Here is a 23,937-nt window from a genome sequence, read left to right on the forward strand (position 1 = left end):
TAGTAAATAAATAAATAAATATATAAAAATCAGTGAACAATTTAAAAAAAATTGAAAATTTTGTTATGTTCCTCTAATTTTGCCGGTGTGTTTATAATACGAGTAGGTATATAAAAGATGCCAGAGGCCCCGTGGCCCACTGCAACGGCTTTAATTTTAATTTTTTATTTTATTTATTTATTTAATTCAGGCATCTTGGCATGCATGACCTGCACAACTCTTGAAAGTGCTATAGGTTTATACGTGGGAGAGCCATGCTTCGGAACGAATGGGCCGGCTCGACCGGAGAAATACCACGTTCTCACAGAAAACCGGCGTGAAACAGCGCTTGCGCTGTGTTTCGCCGAGTGAGTGAGTTTACCGGAGGCCCAATCCCCTACCCTATTCCCTTCCTTACCCTCCCCTATTCCCTTCCCTTCCCATCCCTTCCCTCCCCTCCCCTATTATCCTATTCCCTCTTAAAAGGCCGGCAACGCACCTGCAGCTCTTCTGATGCTGCTAGTGTCCATGGGCGACGGATGTTGCTTTCCATCAGGTGACCCGTTTGCTCGTTTGCCCCCTTATTTCATAAAAAAAAAGGTTATAGCAGGGCTTCCCAAACTGTGTGTGTCCCAGCCCCCAGGGGCATCGTATGTCAACACAACCAAATCTGCGCGCATTATGGCAACAGTCAAAACCTCCGGTTTCAGAAGCTATGCTCAGAAAAGCAAGCGCATCCTTCACATTAGTTTAATATCTTTCGAGTGCGAGTGCGAATGCTTTTGCGAGTTTCTTACGCCGGTTCTTCTCGCCGGGTTAGTTCCCAAACCGGTGGTAGGCATCATGTAGGACATTCTGAAAACATTTATTTTAAATTTATTCAGAAACAAAACAATTTTGATTTTGATTTTCATAAATATCTCTACAAATTTTTATAATTATGTTTTGATTTGGTCATTATTTCCTAATAAAAATATAAATATCCAAATAGTGTTTATATGATAACCTACGAGTATTTAAGCTGGCAGCTGGGTAAAGTTAGAAAGTATTTTTGGAGACTGGGTTGAGGGGCGTCGTAAAGAAATGGCAAAGTCCCAAGGGCGTCACAGTACAAATAAGTTTGGGAAGCCCTGGGTTATAGGAGGATACAACAGGTTTCACCAAATGGCGGACCACGGTCCGCATCCGGACCGCCGCCGACCCATTGTGTGCGGACCGAGCATTTTCTCATTGTTGAACATCTCCGGAATTTGATACCAATAGCTTGCACCAATTTCACTCCAAACTTCAGACAGATAATTTTTAATTATGAACAAAAATTGTGACTTTTCTCATCGATAATAATATGTTAATAAATACATTTGTAATTTCCGTAATTACCTTTTTATAAAATGTGTGGACCGCGATGGTCTTTCATTTTTTTAAATGGGCCCCGAGCGAAACTAATCGGTGACCCCTGCACTAACCTATATAAATATAAGGGTAAGGGTCCCAACTGCCAGAATACAATTTGGAGTAATACAATTTGACGACCTCTGTGGGCTGTGGCTCAGTGGTGAGCGCGTCGGTAGCTCAAGACAACAATTTTTGTTGACAACAAAAACGCCGACGGAACAAAAAGTTTTCAATGTTGGTCTGGATGTGTATTAAATATGTGTATGATATAATAAAAATCTTAAATATATGTATAGTATAAAAGTATTAAATATATTTCCGTTGTCTGGTACCTGTAACACAAGACCTTTGGTACTTAGCACGGGGCCAGAATGACGTGGTGTGAAGCGTCCATAGATATTATTATACTTTGGAGTAATAGCAGCATAAGAAGTTTTCACTTTGAAAACCTAAAACGAGCATCATGAGTTTTAGTAAAATTCAAAATACGGTATTGTAATTTGTAGGTAAATAAAAATCAATGAAGTACGTCATCTAAGCTTTTATTTACACTATAAATAGATATAAAAGTATAAAATATAAATTACAGTTTTAATATCACAATATCAATGTCTCGTCACATACAACGCCGCCAACACCAGCAGTACACTGCCGCTGATGGCCGCCACGCCGGACACTGAAAACAAAACACTGATTTGATAACTGGGTCTTTTTAAAATACATATTTTCTTTACACAAGACTCACAAATCTTCTCGAATACTATAGAGTATAGACCAGTGCTCTTTAACCTGTGGATCGCCACAGTTCGAAAGAACTAATTCAGTATGAACAGATCTAGCTTTTAGTCTTGAAATATTCGTGCAAGTCCAGACCGTAAGGTTTCTACGGTGAGAAAATATGTTTGAAGTTCACCTGAGGGCCTAGACAAGCGGCAAGCGATTATCGTAAACGCCAACGTCAACGCCACAAAATGTATGGGATTTGACATTAGTATTCGCTAGCGAAGCGATGACTTAATAAGTCAAATCGCATACATTTTGTTAGCGTTTACGATAATCGCTTGTCACTTGTCTACTAGGGCTGGTCATTTAGTCATGAAGAAAAGTCAGGTAACAATGTGATTCTCACTGCAGGTGCCGGTGTCGTCGGAGTAGGGGTGGGTGAAGTCGCACTGACACAGGCCGTTCCGGCAGACGGCGCGCTCCGAGCCCTCGCGCAGGTAGCACTCGCCGCTACGGGAACACGACGAGAACAGTCTCAGTACTCACTGCAGGTGCCGGTGTCGTCGGAGTAGGGGTGGGCGAAGTCGCACTGACACAGGCCGTTCCGGCAGACGGCGCGCTCCTAGCCCTCGCGCAGGTAGCACTCGCCGCTGCGGGAACACGACGAGAACAGTCTCAGTACTCACTGCAGGTGCCGGTGTCGTCGGAGTAGGGGTGGGCGAAGTCGCACTGACACAGGCCGTTCCGGCAGACGGCGCGCACCGAGCCCTCGCGCAGGTAGCACTCGCCGCTACGGGAACACGACGAGAACAGTCTCAGTACTCACTGCAGGTGCCGGTGTCGTCGGAGTAGGGGTGGGCGAAGTCGCACTGACACAGGCCGTTCCGGCAGACGGCGCGCTCCTAGCCCTCGCGCAGGTAGCACTCGCCGCTGCGGGAACACGACGAGAACAGTCTCAGTACTCACTGCAGGTGCCGGTGTCGTCGGAGTAGGGGTGGGCGAAGTCGCACTGACACAGGCCGTTCCGGCAGACGGCGCGCTCCGAGCCCTCGCGCAGGTAGCACTCGCCGCTGCGGGAACACGACGAGAACAGTCTCAGTACTCACTGCAGGTGCCGGTGTCGTCGGAGTAGGGGTGGGCGAAGTCGCACTGACACAGGCCGTTCCGGCAGACGGCGCGCTCCTAGCCCTCGCGCAGGTAGCACTCGCCGCTACGGGAACACGACGAGAACAGTCTCAGTACTCACTGCAGGTGCCGGTGTCGTCGGAGTAGGGGTGGGCGAAGTCGCACTGACACAGGCCGTTCCGGCAGACGGCGCGCTCCTAGCCCTCGCGCAGGTAGCACTCGCCGCTACGGGAACACGACGAGAACAGTCTCAGTACTCACTGCAGGTGCCGGTGTCGTCGGAGTAGGGGTGGGCGAAGTCGCACTGACACAGGCCGTTCCGGCAGACGGCGCGCTCCGAGCCCTCGCGCAGGTAGCACTCGCCGCTACGGGAACACGACGAGAACAGTCTCAGTACTCACTGCAGGTGCCGGTGTCGTCGGAGTAGGGGTGGGCGAAGTCGCACTGACACAGGCCGTTCCGGCAGACGGCGCGCTCCTAGCCCTCGCGCAGGTAGCACTCGCCGCTACGGGAACACGACGAGAACAGTCTCAGTACTCACTGCAGGTGCCGGTGTCGTCGGAGTAGGGGTGGGCGAAGTCGCACTGACACAGGCCGTTCCGGCAGACGGCGCGCTCCGAGCCCTCGCGCAGGTAGCACTCGCCGCTGCGGGAACACGACGAGAACAGTCTCAGTACTCACTGCAGGTGCCGGTGTCGTCGGAGTAGGGGTGGGCGAAGTCGCACTGACACAGGCCGTTCCGGCAGACGGCGCGCTCCGAGCCCTCGCGCAGGTAGCACTCGCCGCTACGGGAACACGACGAGAACAGTCTCAGTACTCACTGCAGGTGCCGGTGTCGTCGGAGTAGGGGTGGGCGAAGTCGCACTGACACAGGCCGTTCCGGCAGACGGCGCGCTCCTAGCCCTCGCGCAGGTAGCACTCGCCGCTGCGGGAACACGACGAGAACAGTCTCAGTACTCACTGCAGGTGCCGGTGTCGTCGGAGTAGGGGTGGGCGAAGTCGCACTGACACAGGCCGTTCCGGCAGACGGCGCGCTCCTAGCCCTCGCGCAGGTAGCACTCGCCGCTGCGGGAACACGACGAGAACAGACTCAGTACTCACTGCAGGTGCCGGTGTCGTCGGAGTAGGGGTGGGCGAAGTCGCACTGACACAGGCCGTTCCGGCAGACGGCGCGCTCCGAGCCCTCGCGCAGGTAGCACTCGCCGCTGCGGGAACACGACGAGAACAGTCTCAGTACTCACTGCAGGTGCCGGTGTCGTCGGAGTAGGGGTGGGCGAAGTCGCACTGACACAGGCCGTTCCGGCAGACGGCGCGCTCCGAGCCCTCGCGCAGGTAGCACTCGCCGCTACGGGAACACGACGAGAACAGTCTCAGTACTCACTGCAGGTGCCGGTGTCGTCGGAGTAGGGGTGGGTGAAGTCGCACTGACACAGGCCGTTCCGGCAGACGGCGCGCTCCTAGCCCTCGCGCAGGTAGCACTCGCCGCTGCGGGAACACGACGAGAACAGTCTCAGTACTCACTGCAGGTGCCGGTGTCGTCGGAGTAGGGGTGGGCGAAGTCGCACTGACACAGGCCGTTCCGGCAGACGGCGCGCTCCGAGCCCTCGCGCAGGTAGCACTCGCCGCTACGGGAACACGACGAGAACAGTCTCAGTACTCACTGCAGGTGCCGGTGTCGTCGGAGTAGGGGTGGGCGAAGTCGCACTGACACAGGCCGTTCCGGCAGACGGCGCGCTCCTAGCCCTCGCGCAGGTAGCACTCGCCGCTGCGGGAACACGACGAGAACAGTCTCAGTACTCACTGCAGGTGCCGGTGTCGTCGGAGTAGGGGTGGGCGAAGTCGCACTGACACAGGCCGTTCCGGCAGACGGCGCGCTCCGAGCCCTCGCGCAGGTAGCACTCGCCGCTGCGGGAACACGACGAGAACAGTCTCAGTACTCACTGCAGGTGCCGGTGTCGTCGGAGTAGGGGTGGGCGAAGTCGCACTGACACAGGCCGTTCCGGCAGACGGCGCGCTCCGAGCCCTCGCGCAGGTAGCACTCGCCGCTACGGGAACACGACGAGAACAGTCTCAGTACTCACTGCAGGTGCCGGTGTCGTCGGAGTAGGGGTGGGCGAAGTCGCACTGACACAGGCCATTCCGGCAGACGGCGCGCTCCTAGCCCTCGCGCAGGTAGCACTCGCCGCTGCGGGAACACGACGAGAACAGTCTCAGTACTCACTGCAGGTGCCGGTGTCGTCGGAGTAGGGGTGGGCGAAGAAGCACTGACACAGGCCGTTCCGGCAGACGGCGCGCTCCGAGCCCTCGCGCAGGTAGCACTCGCCGCTACGGGAACACGACGAGAACAGTCTCAGTACTCACTGCAGGTGCCGGTGTCGTCGGAGTAGAGGTGGGCGAAGTCGCACTGACACAGGCCGTTCCGGCAGACGGCGCGCTCCGAGCCCTCGCGCAGGTAGCACTCGCCGCTACGGGAACACGACGAGAACAGTCTCAGTACTCACTGCAGGTGCCGGTGTCGTCGGAGTAGGGGTGGGCGAAGTCGCACTGACACAGGCCGTTCCGGCAGACGGCGCGCTCCGAGCCCTCGCGCAGGTAGCACTCGCCGCTGCGGGAACACGACGAGAACAGTCTCAGTACTCACTGCAGGTGCCGGTGTCGTCGGAGTAGGGGTGGGCGAAGTCGCACTGACACAGGCCGTTCCGGCAGACGGCGCGCTCCGAGCCCTCGCGCAGGTAGCACTCGCTGCTGCGGGAACACGACGAGAACAGCTCTGAAAGAAACAGGAGATGATAAAACTAAGCAATAAAAACACTTAAATCAATCAAAAGAATAAGAACCACTGCTATATATTTTTTTAATTGATTCACTAAACTAGATAATACACATTTACAACTTATTTCTAAATACAAGTTCACATTCGGTATAATGGGGAGTTTTGTCCATAATTTGTGTGGTGTACAGGTATGTCAAATGTTTTTCTATTTCGAGTACGGCTGCCCGGTCGAGGAACTAATAAATTTATCTTATTTAGAAGTGGGGTGCTGTCTAAATTCCCGTTAATTAATTACATCTGTGGGGTATATGTAGTATAAAATATACATCTGTGGGGCTAAAATGGTCACATTTAGCAATTCCTTTCAATCAATTCAGCAAATGAATTGTCAAAATGACAAATGTCAAATCAGTACAAAAATACAGAAATGAATTGCAAGCAGAGTTGCATTTTGCGATTTTAGAAAAATGAAGCATGTTATGATTCATATCATGATTCACTCGATCATGAGCCCCGCTGTCTCACCAGTAATAGGCCAGCAGCGGCCATCCCGCTCGTGATGGTTGTCGCTGCAGACACACTCGCCGGCCGCGCACGCGCTCGCCTCGCCCAGCACCGCCGCGCACTGCGCCGACACAGCGCACGACCGACTGTCCTCCGACAGAGCTGAAGCAGAACATGTTACGTGAAATACATAACTTAAAGGTGCCGGTTGGCAGCAGACGACATGAAGCAACCGCAGATGACGTGTCGTCGTGACACTACTGGTTTGTATTTATTTGTAAGTGTGTATTTTATAATGGTGGTGTTTTTGTTACGATTAATTGAATAAATTACCCCGCGCAGCTAGCGAGCGACACGAAGCTCGCGACACATTCATAGAAATCAGAAATACATAGAAACCAGTAGTGTCGTCTGCAACTTCATGTAGTCGGCTTCCAACTTGTAACTTTACACGGCATAAGAATAACGATATACATAAAATTTTAGTTTCCAACATAAGTAATTAAAATTAGAGCGTTAGTGGCAAAACCTGCAAACGGAAAAAAAGATTGGAGTGCCTCAGGGATCCGTATTTGGACCATTGCTTTATGAAGTATATAAGTATAAGTGACTAACTTATACATGGTACCATAGGAGTGCCTCAGGGATCAAAATTGGATGCATTGTTTTATCTAGTTTATGCAAGTGACATAATTGTTGTATGATAACGTAACACCACTTTGAAACACTAGTAACTTGTCAATGTATAATGCGCTGTGGCATTACATACGTATACAAATTTTAAATACATAAAAGAGAACATTAGAACACATAGTGCTACGATCCAAACCCCGAGGGTAAATTGGTCTATAGGGGGTATTCACCGTAGAACAATGATTGAATTCAAATTTGTTCAAAATAAAGGTTTACAGTCTATCGTAGACGTTATTTAGTTTGATACTTCGTTCGGTTGGTAATTTGAACTAAGTATATTCACCAGGCCAGCAAGCGTCGTCGTACTCAATGAACAGATAGTCGCACTGGCAGGTGAGGGTGCCGGTGGTGTTGCTGCACACCGTGTGCTCGATCACGCAGTCACCGTCCACAGAGCACGCGCCGCCGATTACTGGAGAAGATTTGGTAATATAAGGGTTAGATTATGTAGTTGTCTGTTTACAACTGATAAAATAGTAATAAATGATAAAGTCTTATAATGGAAATGATATAATCGCCGGGTTAGTTCCGGAACCGGTAGGCATCATTATGAAAATTGCAAAAGTGAATTCTTACACTTTCCTATTCATACCATTAATATAGGTACAAATTAAAAACTCCAATAAGATATTAGGTGTTGAAGCACTCACTGGGCGCGCAGATGTTGTTATCATCATCGGCCACGTATCCATCCGCACAGGTGCAGGCGCCGGCCGCGCACACCGTGTTGTCCGTGCCCGTACACTCGAACGTGTCCTGGCAGGCCTCGCCCAGCTCTGAAACAGAACATTATTATTAGAGATTATCTAAAAAATCAATTAGAAACATTTTTGAAGTGACAGAAAGTGTGTGAACTAGTTACTAGACAATTTGAAAGTTAAAAAAATATTTTTGGTCCTCAGCACTAGACAAAAAATTTAGAAGACTAGTAGCTGGTACTGAATAATTATGCGATAGAAAAGGAAGAAGATTTGAAATTGTTGGAATATTGGCCTTTAAAAATTCTAAACTAATACAACAGTTATAGCCAGAACAGGATGGCATAAAAGAAGAGGTCGACTTTCTCCTCCTACTCTGCAAGTCCTATAAAAATTGTCGATTTAGAATGGTAAAGTGCTGTAAAAAAGGTCCCTCATTGGTTACCCAGGCCGGTGGTGAGACAGAGGCCGCCGAGCTCGGTGAGGTGGTCGGGGCAGGCGCAGTAGCCCTGACCCAGCTCGTCCCGCCGGCACTGCACCTCCAGCTCGCCCGCCATACAGTCGCCGTCCACCTCGCACGGTTCACCCACACCTGGAAATACGAGAGTCGTCAGCAGTCGCCAAAGTGAATAAATATAAGCCACTTTCATAAAAGAATGGTACAAACTGCTTCGATTAAAGAATAATACATGAAACTAGTTCAGTAGACGGATGGTAAGTATAAGTTAATTCGCTAAGGGTCAATTTATACTAGCGCAGAGTCGAAGAACATCGAAGCAAATTGCCAAAACTGTACACAACAAATTCAACCTTAACTCCAGAGCATAACGCACACATCACTTCTGAGGTTTTAAAAAGGCGCGCGCGTCCGCGGGCGACCAACGCTGATTGGTCTCGTGCAGAAAATAATAGCAATGGCATTTTGAAGCAACCAAAGATCTAGCCAGAACTACATGGACCAATAAAACACAATTTAAAGGGAGGATATTATACAAACGATAACCTACCGGCGAAGAGCCTGCACATGTACTGGTCGGCGTCCCACACGGCGTCCTCGGGCACACACTCGCAGTAGCGGAAGCCCCACGGCTCCTGCGCCGGGCCGCAGCGGCTCGCGGCGCCGAACGTGTGGCAGCTCGCGTCCGACACGCACGACTCCTCGATACGACGCGTCACTGGAATATACGCATCAGGGATTTAGTCGAATTGCGAAAAAAAAATGTTTGCGATTTGACATGACGGGACCATGTATATGTGAATGTACCAGTGTCAGCAGTTTTGTGCCTAGGAGTGATGTATGTCAGAGACGACAGGCAGTTACTGCGTGAGACCTTATGTCAGTTAATAGGAGTGTTATCTAGTAATATCGGATATTTGTTGCCGCAGCCTGGGCATACCCCGGGACTTAATAAAAGTGACTAGAGAGACTTCTACAGAGATAACGTATCGCTTAGTGACTTGGCGCTTGCAATGATTTATCAGAAATATAATTTGAACCTCACACAATACTTCTATTAAAATTAGTTTTTATTATTCGTCGATTAAAATTCAATCATCGAACGGAGAGGCATTTTGATAGAGACCTAATGCTACATTTTCATTTTTCTCCAACGCAAAAAATATGCGGACAGTCGTTTATTACAATAAAATCGTATACGTAAAAGAGGCAATTAGCGATAACAAAGATAACGATACGATATTTTATTTAACTGACTCCAAAAGAATAGTTGTCCCTATATCAACACCACGTACCTACTTGTCACTGGTCTCATACCTTTAACACAATCCCTCATGTTCTCCTCGTAGAAGAAGTTGGCGGGGCAGACGCAGCGGCCGTCCACCACCTCCGCCAGCAGGCCGCCGCACTGCTCCACAGTGGACGGGGAACCCAGCTCTGCAACCGAAGCAGGTATAAGTACTATCAGAAGAGAAGTTGATTCCTAGGCAGGTGGGGGACCTAGGGTAGTTTGGTCGCGTTGCGTCAAACCCAGCCATAAATTGACATGATCCGACCAAATGACGTCGGTCTGTCAACTGCCTAGGGATCAATTTCCTCGAAAATATATATGCTGTAAAACTCCCAAAACGATTTTAGTGGTCGGTTTTATGAAATCGAACTAGCAACTGCAGAAGTTGTTTTTGCAGTGTCCTATAATAGTGTCTATAAGCTATATGGCATAGGCACTATGCTACATCGAAAACACTCTCCTTCCTCTGACTGACGAGATATCAGACACGGAACCAACCAGGACCAACCTTCGTTGAGAAGGAAACATTTTGCGTGCCATCTGAACGATTCCCAATTCAAAAGAAGAAAAGGATTCAAAAGAAGAAGAAAATCTTTGGAGATCGTCGTCCTACCTAGCTGGAGGTCGACCTACACCTATACCCGGCCTTGGTCTCCATGGTTCATATATGGACTGACAAAACTTCTCATTGTCTTCACAAGCATGCAAAAGCAACTCAAGAGATCGCCTTACCAGCTAAGCAGCTGGCACCGTTCGCACTGGGGTAGTACCCCCAGGGGCACAGGCAAGCGCCGGCCGAGCACTCGAAGGGGCTGGGACAGGGGCTGGCGGCGTCACACGCGCCGCCATGTTGCCGCGCCATCTTGTTCGCGCGGGACAAGATGGCGGCGTGCTCGGTGACGTTCGCTGCCTGTTGGACTGTCCGCGTGCTGGCATCTGAAAAGTGCTTATTTTAAGGTCGATTTTTTTGTGATGTTTTCATTTTAATAAAAGCAAGCTGTTCCGGGGCAAAGATTTTTATTAGTATCATTTCCTATTCTAAAATTACTCATATTTTGTGAACGATTTCTATTGAGAAATCGTTCACAAAATATGAGTAATTTTCGACTGACCGACCGACTCCTGACCGAGAAGATTTTTATTAGTATCATTTCCTATTCTAAAATTACTCATATTTTGTGAACGATTTCTATTGAGAAATCGTTCACAAAATATGAGTAATTTTAGAATAGGAAATGATACTAATAAAAATCTTTGCCCCGGAACAGCTTGCTTTTATTAAAATGAAAACATCACAAAAAAATCGACTCTGTACTTTGTGTTATAGAAGTTTTCTGAGCGGCAGTAAGTACGACTGTCTTAGTGCAAGAACTAAGGCCCGTATTTTTGGTCAGTACATAAGATGCGACCCGGTCTCAAGACGCGGTTCGGCTCTGTGATTGGTCGAAATTTTGACAGCCAACCAATCACGGAGCCTGAACCGTGTCTTGAAACCGAGATGCATCTTGAGTACTCACCAAAAATACGGGCCTAAGACAGAGGGCTTCGGCCTGACCGAGAAGACCACCTCGCCCCACGCCGCCACGCCGCGCTGCAGCAACGCGATGAGACACTTTACGTCCCACAGCACTGACGTTTTATGCCCCATTGCTCTGCTGCCGCGTGGTACGGCTTAGCTCATAATATTTCGTAATGTAAAGAATACTTGGCGCGACGTGTTGCGCTACTTTTCTGCAGTGCAGTTACGCCTAAAGCTCATCTTTTGGGCTACCGCTTAGATTACCACAACATTAAAAAAAGTAACTTCAGGTTACCATTGACGTTGTAGCAGGTGAAGGAGGCGGCGTCGCAGGCGCCGTCGGTGAAGTCGCAGTCCTGGTCCAGCACGCACCGCTCACCCACAGCTGGAGATCAAAGAGCTGACGTTAAAAAGAACCAGGGCTCGAAATTTAATTTTGTACCGCAAATTGTATGATGCGTATAAGAGCACACTCGACATAGGAGCAAAAAACACGAGTATATTGTACTAGTCATGAATTGACTACTAGGTTTCGGGACCCATGAATAGATTCACTACCGTATAACACTAAGTAGGTACAGTTTGGAAAACATTTTTAATGCCTGTTTTGTTCTTCTGCTATGGCCTATGATGTCAATTGTTGAATTCTTCACTCCATTACACACTTTCTCAACACGAGTGTATTTTTCGTTGTTAGTTGTTACTTGTTACCCTTGTTCATATGATTTGCAACGCACAAGCTCCACAACTTCCGTCAAATCTTTTACCTGCTGCTCTCTTCCTGCACTCCCCCCGCTGTCGCTGGTAGTACCCGTCAGCACACACGCAGGTGCCCTCGCACTTGAGGCTGTAAGGGTCCCGCGGAGTGTCCAGACACTGCTCGTCGGCAGTGCACGCCTCCCCGAACGCCGCTGTCGCCCAGCACCGCCCGCTGAAGTAGTGGTGGCCGGCCTGACAGAGGCAGCTGCCTGGAGAGTAGCAATGAATATAATATCATCAATCAATATGTACCCGGCTGACGGCGCGCGTGTTGCCCGCTGGCATGTATGAAATTATATGATGCGGGTTGCATGCGGACCCATGCGCGGGCGATAACACGCATGACAGGAAAAGCGGGTGCTTTTCCTGTCATGCGTGTTATCGCCTTACTACTAGGCTTCTCACAGACGAACGGCACTTGTTGACGGCTGCCGTCGACGCGTGCCGGTTGTCTGCAAAAATATAAGCCTTAGCAAACACTTTGCCTTGTAACTTAGAGATTATGCAATTGAAGTGAGCACACTGATTGCCTGGCTACAGTACTCACTCTCGCCGTCCTCCTGCACCGCGCAGTGGTATCTGGTGACGAGACGCGCGCACTGGTGGTCCTCCACGCAGCTGGACAGGTGGTACGGTGCACCTGGAAATTATTACATGCTCCTTGAGTACATAATATCTAGATGATGATTTGTTATGACATAGAATTTAAATATTATGACTATTTTATTTAACTACTCCTTCCCGCGACTTCGTCCGCGTCCACGTCAATATTTTGTTATTATTTTTCGTATTTTTTTTAACAAAATGTATGGACCTATTGTTACTTCTGAATTCTGATACTGATGACTTAACGAAAAAATTTAAAAAATATTGACGTGGACCCGGACAAAGTCGCGGGCAACGGTTAATAGTTAAATAAATTCATAAAATTATTTCCAAAGTAGTAGTAAAGTTAACACTTTCGGGACTGCCCTTCATGTTGCCTACCACTTTTAGAAACTAATCCGGCGAAAAAAACCTGAATAAAATAATTTCCATCTCATTTCAGGTGTGTGCTGACCGCTGAGATAAGAGCCTTACTAATAAAAAGATCTTCACATAGTAAGTATGTTTAAACACGCTATTGTTAATGTTTTGTCCTTATCTTATGCGCTAGAAAATAGCACACAATTAACAGACAGAAACAAAATGTAAATCTCTCTAATTCTATAAGTACCTGATGTAGATCCATTTATTAGTTGGGCTTGGGCAGTAAGTATTTACTATTTAGTCACTAACTTACTACGCTTTAACTTTTAAGTACATACTATAATATGCCTCTACATAGTAAAGCATAATTATCAATATAAGAGCAACAAACAAGATGCAAAAACAATGTGTTAACTGTAATAAAAAACAAAGTAAGTATGATTCATCCTACTAGTCCTACTAATATTATAAAGGCGAAAGTTGTATGGATGTGTGGATGTGTGGATGTATGGATGTTTGTTACTCTTTCACGCAAAAACAACTGAACGGATTTTAATGACACTTTACAATAACATAGCTTATACATCATAATAACACATAGGCTACAATTTTAACCGACTTTCAAAATGGAGGAGGTGTTATGTTCGTTTTCTTATGTTCAACGATTACTCCGCCGTTTGTTAACCGATTTTCAAAATTTTTCTTTTGGTATATAGGGTATCATCCGAATTTGGTATTATATTCACAAAAGTGGTGATCTGATGAAGGATCCATAAGTAATCGAGGGAACTCCTCAAAATTTATAGGGAAACATGTGGTGACTTCGGTTTCGTGAGAAGTATTCTAAGCTTAAGCTCCCAACAAGTAAGATTTTGCACCGAGGTATACCTGGTATACCGTGGTTCGGAAGGAGCTGAGAGAACTCCTGATTCTTTATAGATACGAGTTTGGGAATTTCGGTGTTGTTTTAAGAACGGAAAGTATAATATGCTACTATGCAAATTACATTCATCATCATCATCATCATCACTACCATATTATACCATGCATCGTCCCATGGTTATGACTCATGAGCCTGTAATGACCCTGTTATTGATACTTTTCAGTCTTTTAGACCGAGACTCGAGTTTGTAAAGCGATAATTAAAAAAAATCTATAAGTACCTACCTAATATTATAAACCTGAAGAGTATGTTTGCTTGAACGCGTTAATCTCAGGAACTACAGGTCCGATTTAAAAACTTATTTCAGTTTTAGATAGCTCATTTATCGAGTAAGACTATAGGCTATATTATATTCAAATCAAATCAAATCAAAATAATTTATTCATATAGGTCACACGGTAACACTTATGAACGTCAAGATTCTTAAATAGTTATTACAAAATAAACATCTCATTCTTAGATACATTAATACATGGTAGCTATCACAATTTGACTTACATAAATTACTGACAAATTCCATTTTATGAAAATAAAATTATTATGTATATAATTCAATAACAAATAGTTGTATGTATATTTTATGCAAAACAATAATGTCAATATAATTTTTAAATATTTTAAATTATTATAATTATGTCAATTCAGTCAGTCCAAGTAATATAAAATCATGTTCATACCATAATTAAATATTATGACAAGTTAGTTTAGTACTTACTTATAGTAAAAAGAGACATGGTTAATTACTATTATTAATATTGTCACACTTATTCCCATGGATGAATGTCATCAAAATAGTCATTTATTCTGTAGTAGCCCTTACAAATCAATTTGTTTTTGATACATTCCTTAAATTTATTGAAGGGCAAGGCTAAAATGTCATCAGGTAGTCTGTTATAGAAACGTATACCGAGTCCCACGAATGAGTTTTGAACCTTATGAAGACGTGAATAATTAACGGCTAGTTTATTTTTGTTCCGTGTATTAAAAGAATGCGTGTCGGATTTTTTATCATAATATTGGATGTTCTTTCGAATAAATATAACATTGTCAAAAATATATTGTGATGGTACGGTCAGGATATTTATGTCTTTAAACGTTTCTTTTAGGGAGCACCTTGATCCTAGTCTGTATATAGCGCGAACAGCCCGTTTTTGCAATAAAAATATTGTTTGAATATCTGCAGCACTTCCCCACAGTAGTAATCCATAAGATAAGATGCTGTGAAAATAGCTATAGTAAACGGTACGAGCTGTTTCTTCATTAGTCAATTGTCTTACTTTTCTAATCGCAAAGACTGCTGAACTAAGCTTTTTTGCTACATTTGAAATATGAGCTCCCCAATGAAGCTTAGAGTCAAGAGTGAGGCCTAAGAATATTGTAGAATCAACGAAATCCAGATTGACATCACCAATTTTCAGGTTAATTTCAGTGTTGGCTTTCACTTTAGGCATTCTGAAGATGACACACTTTGTTTTATTGGGATTAAGTACAAGATTGTTGGCAGAGAACCATTCTAATAGAATAGCTAGTGTATAAACACTACTGACATCTGCATTTTTTCGATTTAATTTGAACAGGAGAGATGTATCATCTGCGAATAAAATAATTTCGCAAAAAGATCGTATGAAAAAAGGCAAATCGTTTACGTATATTAAAAAAAGAAAAGGTCCCAAAATAGAACCCTGTGGTACTCTTATTTTTATTGGTAATCCTGTAGATTTCTGACCATTTACATCAACGGACTGAACTCTGTCTGTCAGATAATCCGTCATAAGGTCAAGTGCGGTGCCTTCAATGCCATAATGCTTAAGTTTTTGAATCAGTATACTATGATCCACGCAATCAAACGCCTTCGATAGATCACAAAATACACCAATGACATCCTGATGGTCTTCCCAAGCTTTAAAAATGTATCTTATTAAAGTAACACCTGCATCTGTAGTTGAAACACCCTTGGTAAATCCATATTGGTGACTATGCAATAATTTGTTAATATTAAAGTAACTCTGAAGTTGATTGAGGATTTCCTTCTCAAATATTTTACTGATAGCTGGTAAAATAGAGATGGGTCTAAAATTACTCGGGTCACTCTTTGAGCCCTTTTTAAACAAAGGAATAATTCTAGACTGTTTCATAAGACAAGGGAATACGCCAGCATCAACACAACGATTAAAAATAGCAGCTAGGTATGGTGATAATTCGGAAATAATATTTTTAAGTAATTTGACTGATATACCCCACAGGTCTACTGATTTTTTAAGGCTAAGAGAGTTAAAAGTCTTTATGATATCTTGCGGGTGTATGTGTCTAAAACTGAACATTACCTTGCTTTCTTTTACATTTGTTTTAAGTAGCATGTTCGCTTTTAACGGACAGGAGTCAAGGGAACGAGTTGTATTTTCAGTGATATTTACAAAGAATTTATTAAAGAAGTGAGCTAATTCTAAATTATCAGCAATTGTCAGACCGTCTATATTTAATTTAATTTTATTGTCATGTCTTTTAAAACGTCCTATTTCATTATTAATTATGTCCCAAGTACTTCGAATTTTATTGTGAGAGTTATTAATTTTGTTGCTTAAGTATAAAGCTTTAGCAGCGAGGCATATTTTCTTGAATATTTTAGAATAATCTCTCACATACTGAATAAACAATGGATGAAAGTTATATTTTTTAAGGTCATATAAATTATATAGTTTGTTCCTACTGATATATATACCAGGTGTCGCCCAATCACAAAATTTAAATTTTTTAATAACATTAAATGTTTTAGTTTTAAATATAATGTCATGTTCTGATTTAATAATATTGTGTAGATTTTCATATAATATATGTGGGTTTTGTTGTTTTAAATCTATATTTGTAATTTTATTTGCTATGTTTTCCTTAAACATACTAATTTTACTTGAAGTGATTGGTCTGCAAGTAATTTTTTCAGTATAAGAAATGGTTTTAGTTGGAAAAACAGCCATTTGCCCTAAATGATCAGATATCAAATCATGAAATAAACACATTTTTGTGCAATGGCAGTTACAAAAAATATTATCTAGGCAAGTTGCCGAATGTGAAGTGATCCTAGTGGGCTCTAAAAATAAAAATTTAAGGTCAAATGTTTCAAACAAATTCAAGAATCTATCACATCTGGAAGATTTTTCCATAAAGTTAACGTTAAAGTCACCACATAATATGATATATTTTTTTGTAACTAAACGGTTTAATACATTTTCTATTATTACGTCGAAAGAATCAAAATCACTCTGTGGGGGTCGGTACACACATATGATAATATATTCCTCAAGCTCCACGCAGGATATTTCTGCTGTGCATTCAGATGAGAGGGTTACAATGTCTTTGCGTTCTTTATATTTGATAACATTCTGTACGTATATTATCACGCTAAGACTAATACGACCGAAGAAACTCAGGAAAATGTGAGAAAAACGGGAAATATTAGAAATTACGAACTACTGGAGCAATTTTATGGCAATATTTGGCACAGAAAATAGTAGACCAGCTATTTTTAGGGAAAATGTACGGTTTCCGTAAAATTCCTAATATACGCGGGCGAAGCCGCGCGGGACATCTAGTGAATTATAAAATAACCGGCCAAGCGTAAGAAAGAATTTTTAAAATGTGGCATTACCGCATCTGTTACATTTTTTATTAATTGTTTATACATAAGAATATGTTTATTTACTAACAAAACAACTTTTGTCGGTAAAAAAAGAAAATTGTATTATTTAAAGTGGTTGTGCACTTAATTTTGTTATAATTTAATATATTATATTTTCTTAATTTCCTTAATAAATAAATAATAAGTTCTCAAATTACACTCTGGATTTGTGTTGTGTTTGATTTCCACTGTTGGGATGTAGCTCAGTTTAGGAGTTTCTGTTCATCAACCGTTGGATGAACCTTTAACATAATATGGCAATTCACCACTGTCAAAGACGAAGAATACATATCTTTGACACTTGACAGATGACAAGTGTTTGCTGGCCCTTTTGCCGCGGACTGGGCTTGACGGCATACGAGAAAATTTTGTTCTGATAATTTTTCCTTGAAAAGGCTTAATCCAGCTGGAATTTCAAGTTTCTCTCCCTTTTGGTTTTTCAATATAATCGCTGTGAACTTTTTGTGTGGTCGGCCGACCAAGGTGCATCAAAATTCAAGAGTACTTCAGCTACGCTCCGGAGCGGACCACGTGCTTGAAAAGACGAGCATTCTGCCCCTACAAGATCCAACGGGCTTGCTGCTACTGCAATTGCCTGAGGAGCACCCCTGCTGACTATGGAACGGGTGAGTCGGGCATGATACGGGTTCGGAGTGTTTTCTTTTTTGAGAACTTTTACTATCCCGCAGGCAATCTAGCTATTACACGCATTTTGCCTGTCCATAGAGCGTTTTGAAAAAATATAATCTAAGGGACGCGATATTTATTCCCATACCTATCTTTAAATTAAAATAACATTTATTTTTCATTTAGCACCTAGACTAAAAAGGTCGATGACCGCTACTGTCTCGTTCCGCCGAGTACAGTATAGTAAATATTTTTATTTCGCCTGTGGGAGTGTGTCAAATTGATGCACCCGCGCTAATGGAGTGGCCCCTACCTTGCCATTATTGAAATAGAGCAAGAAAGGGTGCCAAAATTAAGAGGAAATATTTTTTTTTATTTTTTACTATTCGTTAATATAGCCATAACATAACATACAATAATAATTTGTGAAAGTTTTAACTGGCTAGCTATCGCGGTTCTTAAGATATATCATTCAGGCGATTACCAGGGTCCCGTTTTAAATCTTCACGGAACTTTAAAAGTAATAAAATGATGTAATTATTAATAGTATTTTAAAAAGATAAAACCGACTTCAAAATTGTACGTAATTAGGAATTAAAATTTCGTATCTCTTCTACTGAACCGATTTTAATGAAACGCAGTATTCCCTTAGTGGAATTATACCTTGTACAAGAAAAAAGAATTACTCAAATCGGACTTGTAGTTCCGGAGATATGCAAACACAAACATAAAAACATACATACATACACTTTTAAATTTGACACATTTGTTCAGACACTGATGTAGACTAACATACAAAAACTGGGCAGTTCAGCAAATATTACATACATACGCGTCGAATTGATAACCTTTTTTTTTAAGTCGGTTAAAAATAACAAACATGGGTAAAATTAGCGGCGGTGTGGGATGTTACACAATACACAATCAAAGTTGTGAAAATGTCCGCTATCTACACCTGTAGATTAGATTACACCTTCATCTTGTTGTTATATCGATCTGCTACACGTGAATATTAGTACTGTATATTAACCCCGTGGCCTATTGGAAAGACCGTTAGAACTCGAGAGGATGCAGGTTCGATCCCGGGTGGAGGGTCGTACCAATGAGACGTTTTCTGATCTTAAGTACAATATAAATATATTACGGACGCTCGTTCGTTGAAGGAAAACATCGTGAGGAAACCCGCACAATGCACATAGCTGGTCCCAGACGTATAATTAACCTGCTCATTCCTCTGGACTAGAGCGACTATGTTGCGATAATGCCGTATATGCGTGGGAGAGCCATGCTTCGGCACGAATGGGCCGGCTCGACCGGAGAAATACCACGTTCTCACAGAAAACCGGCGTGAAACAGCGCTTGCGCTGTGTTTCGCCGAGTAAGTGAGTTTACCGGAGGCCCAATCCCTTACCCTATTTCCTTCCCTCCCCTTCCCTATTCCCTTCCCTTTCCTACCCTCCCCTATTACCCTATTCCTCTTAAAAGGCCGGCAACGTACTTGCAGCTCTTCTGATGCTGCGAGTGTCCATGGGCGACGGAAGTTGCTTTCCATCAGGTGACCCGTTTGCTCGTTTGCCCACTTATTTCATTAAAAAATATATATGCGCTTTGGCAACCATACGGACATTTAAAATCTTGTCCCAGGCACTACAGTATTTGAAGAGTGGTTACTTAGCTTCGTTCTGAAATACTTACTGTAAGTATAAATGTTTTATTTTAACCCTGGACTGGTTTGTTGTTTGGTTTGTGAAGGACTTTTCCATTATGGAAGTCACTAGACGGACAACCAGGGCCGTAACTACTGCCGTATAAGCCGTATCAATTATACGGGGCCCCCGGGCCACAGGGCTTAGTGAGCGGAAGCAAAAATACATTCCATTTCCTTTTATTTCACAAAATATGAGAGAACTAAAAAGGTAAACTTGGTTACTTTTCTCGTATCCTAAAGGGACTTTTTTATATTATAGGACCTCGCTAAGACACGCTACACTCCTGCGGACAAGGCTGCGTTTATATTTTTATTAGTATAAAAGGGTTTGTTACATACAAACTATGGCTATAGAGCTACGTACTATAATAGTACGAAGAAGAGACAAGAATCAACACTAGCTGTATCATGCCATGTCATGTCCTCCGTACTAAGTAATTTATATAAAGAAAAGAAAAACACAGCGCTTAGATTTTTTATACGACTATATACGGATTATAAACAATGGTAGCTATAAATTATTGTCGTAGAGTTATAATTAAATATTTATAACAATACAAAGACTAGTGAGATTACCATAATATTATGTTAATAAATGTAATTGTATCTTACAAAGCTGCGGCATGTTTGCAAAAGTTTATAATAATAAAAATTTTATTTAAAAGCATCCAAAAAATATTTAAAAAGCAATTAACAATTCCGATGAGAACCTCATTCTATTTTTTTTTCACTGCTGCATTACTACATTCTTCTAGCTTATGTTTTTACCAGGCTTCTCTTCGTTACTACTCACGGTCAACACACAGCGTGCCCCCCAACACGGGCTCCTGGTGGGGGGTACAGACGCAAGCGCCCCCCGCGCAGACGCCCCCGGCCAGCGCCCCGCACTCAGCGTCCGCCCCGCACTGCCACACCGCCCCCGACCCCTGCACAAGCGCCGCACCTGGAAGTAACAGCGGTATTAGAGATGTAAGTTTCGTTTTTAACCGACTTCCAAAAAGGAGGTTCTATGTTCGGCTATAGATTTTTTTTTAGTATGTCAACAGTGTGTTTTTTAATGTTTTTGTGTTTTTACGTTTTCAATTTTTACAGTTTTTATTATGTGTTTAGAGAATTCTTAATTCGTCGCCAACAAACTGCTGCGCAGTTTGGCAATTTTTCATGTTTAATGATAAATGAAAATTAACTCTGAATAAGTAAAACAGCCGTTATATTCTTTGAACTCCCAATTAATGATTAGTTGACTATCACAATTCACATCAGGCATGCCATCCCTGATATCAGTATCGGCGATACATCGCACCTGTGTCTTGTTATCGCGGATTACAACACACTCCAAACAAAACATTCACCTTTACACCGCGCAGTCGATACTGCGGGGTATAGAGACTCGCTAGAGACCAAAACAAATTCTAACTAATCCATTCTTCCATACTAATATTATAAATTCGAAAGTATGTCTGTCTGTCTGTCTTTACGCCCAAACCGCCGAACCGATTTTGCTGTCAGTATGGAGATACTTTGAGTCCCGGGAAAGGACATTGGATAGCTTCTATCCCGGAAAAATGTACGGTTCCTACGCGATTTAAAACGAATTTTGGCGCAACGGAGTTGCGGACATTATCGGTAATGTAATAAAAATATAAAAGAAGGATATGGACCGTGTGGTTTTGTATGACATTTAAGATAAACTAGAACTATCAGAGTCTATATTTCTTGGTTAAGGTTTTATCCACAGATTTCGTCTTCAAAAACCGATATTTTTAGTTTGAAGCTGTGTTGTTAGCTTATTGCAAAAATACAAGCTATAGGTCTACCAGAACCTGATGGCAAAAAGTAAGTAAATAAATTGACTCTACTATTACTTGGAATAAAACATTTCTTCTATTATTACTTGGAATAAAACATTTTGATCCTTTTTTCCTTATAGCGGCTGATTCTGTGTGTGAAACATGCAAATATTATATAAATTTATCCAATGATCAAGGATATTTTTTGAATTCAAAATTTGCCATCAGGTAGACTAGGTTTGCCATCTGTCCGAATTTCCCCGGATCTGTCCTAGTTTGAAGGGGTTTGAAGGGGTCCGGGGTGCGTCCGGATAGTTACCGAAAAAAAAGTTGACACTGCTCTTGTGCCTTTTGCATGCACTTCAGTAGCCCTAGCACGGCCACCAGTAGAAATGCGAAAGTATGGACAAACTGTGGAGGTAAACTTAAGGTAGCGTTCCGATCTTTTTTCGTTGCCAAAAATTCAATTAAAATGCCACTTTATGCCGTCATAAAGTGGCATTTTAATTGAATTTTTGTCTTTGTTGTTGACTATATAGTCCTAAAAATTCAAATAATATCCTACTCTATGACATATACTATCTAAGTCTATCATAAAGTGGCATTTTAATAGAATTTTTGTCGGTCGCGATTGGCCGCGGTAAAGATCGGAACGGCACCTTTTGTTTATGTCCAAAGTTTGTCTAAACTTTCGCATTTCTACTGGTGGCCGTACTAGGGCTACAGGTCCCCAAAAAAAAACTCCAGCGTCGAATTTTCAAATCAAACCAGCCACCACAAGTGAAGCGGCATGGAAGCCACTGTTATGCTACCTGGTGTTGTTTTACCTGGTAGTATCAGCACTGGGTAGTATTTAGATAATTCACTAATTACTGCTATCGGATTGTTGTGATTGTTTTAATATCGACATTACATTGCTGCTGTATGTACTTCCAACTATTGAAGAAGTAAACTGTTCAAACTGTTGGAGAAGTGGGCCGGCTCGACCGGAGAAATACTACGGGCTCACAGAATACTGGCGTGAAACAGCGCTTGCGCTGTGTTTCGCCGAGTGAGTGAGTTTACCGGAGGCAAAATCCCCTACCCTCTCCTATTTCCTTTAATACCCTCCCCTATTCCCTTCCCTACCCTTCCCTATTACCTCTTAAAAGACCGGCAACGCACCTGCAGCTCTTCTAATGCTGCGAGTGTCCATGGGCGACGGAAGTTGCTTTCCATCAGGTGACCCGTTTGCTCGTTTGCCCCCTTATTTCATAAAAAATAAAAAGTTTTGATATTTGAATAAATTTTACGTGCCTATACTACATCAAAGGCAACTCAAAATTGTAGTTTTGTAAAGTTTTGTGGCGGACTAAAAGGAACTGTCTTAAATAACATTTTGGCACATTCAATATTAAAAGCGCCTATTTAGCAAGTCCAAGACTTCGCCGAAAAATATCACATTTTCGTATTACTCAGGGTAATGTCATAGATAAAAAATAGTACGTGTGGTGTATTAAAGATGGACGCGCCTACTAAGGAGGTAGTTGGAAATAGTTGGAGTGGTCGGCCCGACTACAGCGACGATCACTTCTCCACCAACAGCCGCCAGAGTAGTGTGTTCAGTTATATATATCTGTGTTTAATTTCCCCACCCAGCCATTGTACATGTAACTGTACACTGTACACCATATACACCGGCACACTCGCCGCAGCTGTAGTTGACGACAGCACAGTACGAAATCGTATCTAATTGGAATTTGGATCAAATTCTAATCACTCTTATACTGCACTAACAGTACATACATAAACGCACTTTATCTAAATATGTCCTTTTCCCTGATTAACACAACTGGTGGACAAATATAATAACCGCCATTGGGACAATTTCGTCTAATTTCCAGTTTCTAACGATTTTTGACAGGAGTTGATCTATTCAACAGATATTTTATTGATTTGTATACGTTTCAACATGAGTCATTCGAAAGCTCTCGCGAAAAGATAAACTATCCTGAAAAACCTCCTAAGCCGGCTTTAGTAAATAGTTAACACTTACCTAACAACAAGACGACGTGTGCGTACATTCTGCACTACTAACGATTCTACTGCCTAGCACTAGACCACCGCGATGGTGCACCGCCACGAAAGAGTCGACACATCACACTTATCATCTTATCACACATTTCGGTGATTAATGTACACGGTATAGACCTATATAACTTCAGACATGGCCGCAAACCACTGAGGAAAGTTGACTGGCGAACAAATATAACCATTGCACCATATTTTATTGTAAAAACAAACACTTCTGCACACGTGGGAGAGCCATGCT

The 23,937-nt window shown here is 43.3% G+C and overlaps 2 protein-coding genes across 2 annotated transcripts in view; one reads left to right on the forward strand and one right to left on the reverse strand.

The window, feature by feature from the left end:
• LOC121736560 (tubulin beta chain-like) overlaps positions 1-23,937 on the forward strand; it is a 229,299-nt gene that overhangs the window by 140,976 nt on the left and 64,386 nt on the right. The window lies entirely within an intron of this gene.
• LOC121736550 (multiple epidermal growth factor-like domains protein 10) lies at positions 1,898-23,731 on the reverse strand. The gene is made up of 14 exons (XM_042127828.1): positions 23,662-23,731; positions 20,630-20,779; positions 12,464-12,556; positions 11,925-12,125; positions 11,453-11,542; positions 10,371-10,574; positions 9,665-9,784; positions 8,898-9,065; positions 8,336-8,482; positions 7,843-7,968; positions 7,476-7,604; positions 6,521-6,661; positions 5,864-5,992; positions 1,898-2,050 (listed from the first exon to the last, which is right to left on the reverse strand). The coding sequence occupies exons 1-14, from the start codon at positions 23,687-23,689 to the stop codon at positions 1,980-1,982; spliced, it is 1,797 nt and encodes a 598-aa protein (XP_041983762.1). The 5' UTR covers positions 23,690-23,731; the 3' UTR covers positions 1,898-1,979.

Source organism: Aricia agestis, chromosome 19, assembly GCF_905147365.1.
Source record: "Aricia agestis chromosome 19, ilAriAges1.1, whole genome shotgun sequence".
Taxonomy (NCBI): domain Eukaryota; kingdom Metazoa; phylum Arthropoda; class Insecta; order Lepidoptera; family Lycaenidae; genus Aricia; species Aricia agestis.

Bases quoted from the DNA above. Each gene is read 5' to 3' on its own strand.
- LOC121736550 (XM_042127828.1), bottom strand. From the start codon at position 23,689: ATGTACGCACACGTCGTCTTGTTGTTAG. The intron at 20,780-23,661 runs GTAAGTGTTAAC...TGTTACTTCCAG, and splicing joins ACACGTCGTCTTGTTGTTAG to GTGCGGCGCTTGTGCAGGGG. The intron at 7,969-8,335 runs GTAACCAATGAG...GTTCTGTTTCAG, and splicing joins CTGTCTCACCACCGGCCTGG to AGCTGGGCGAGGCCTGCCAG.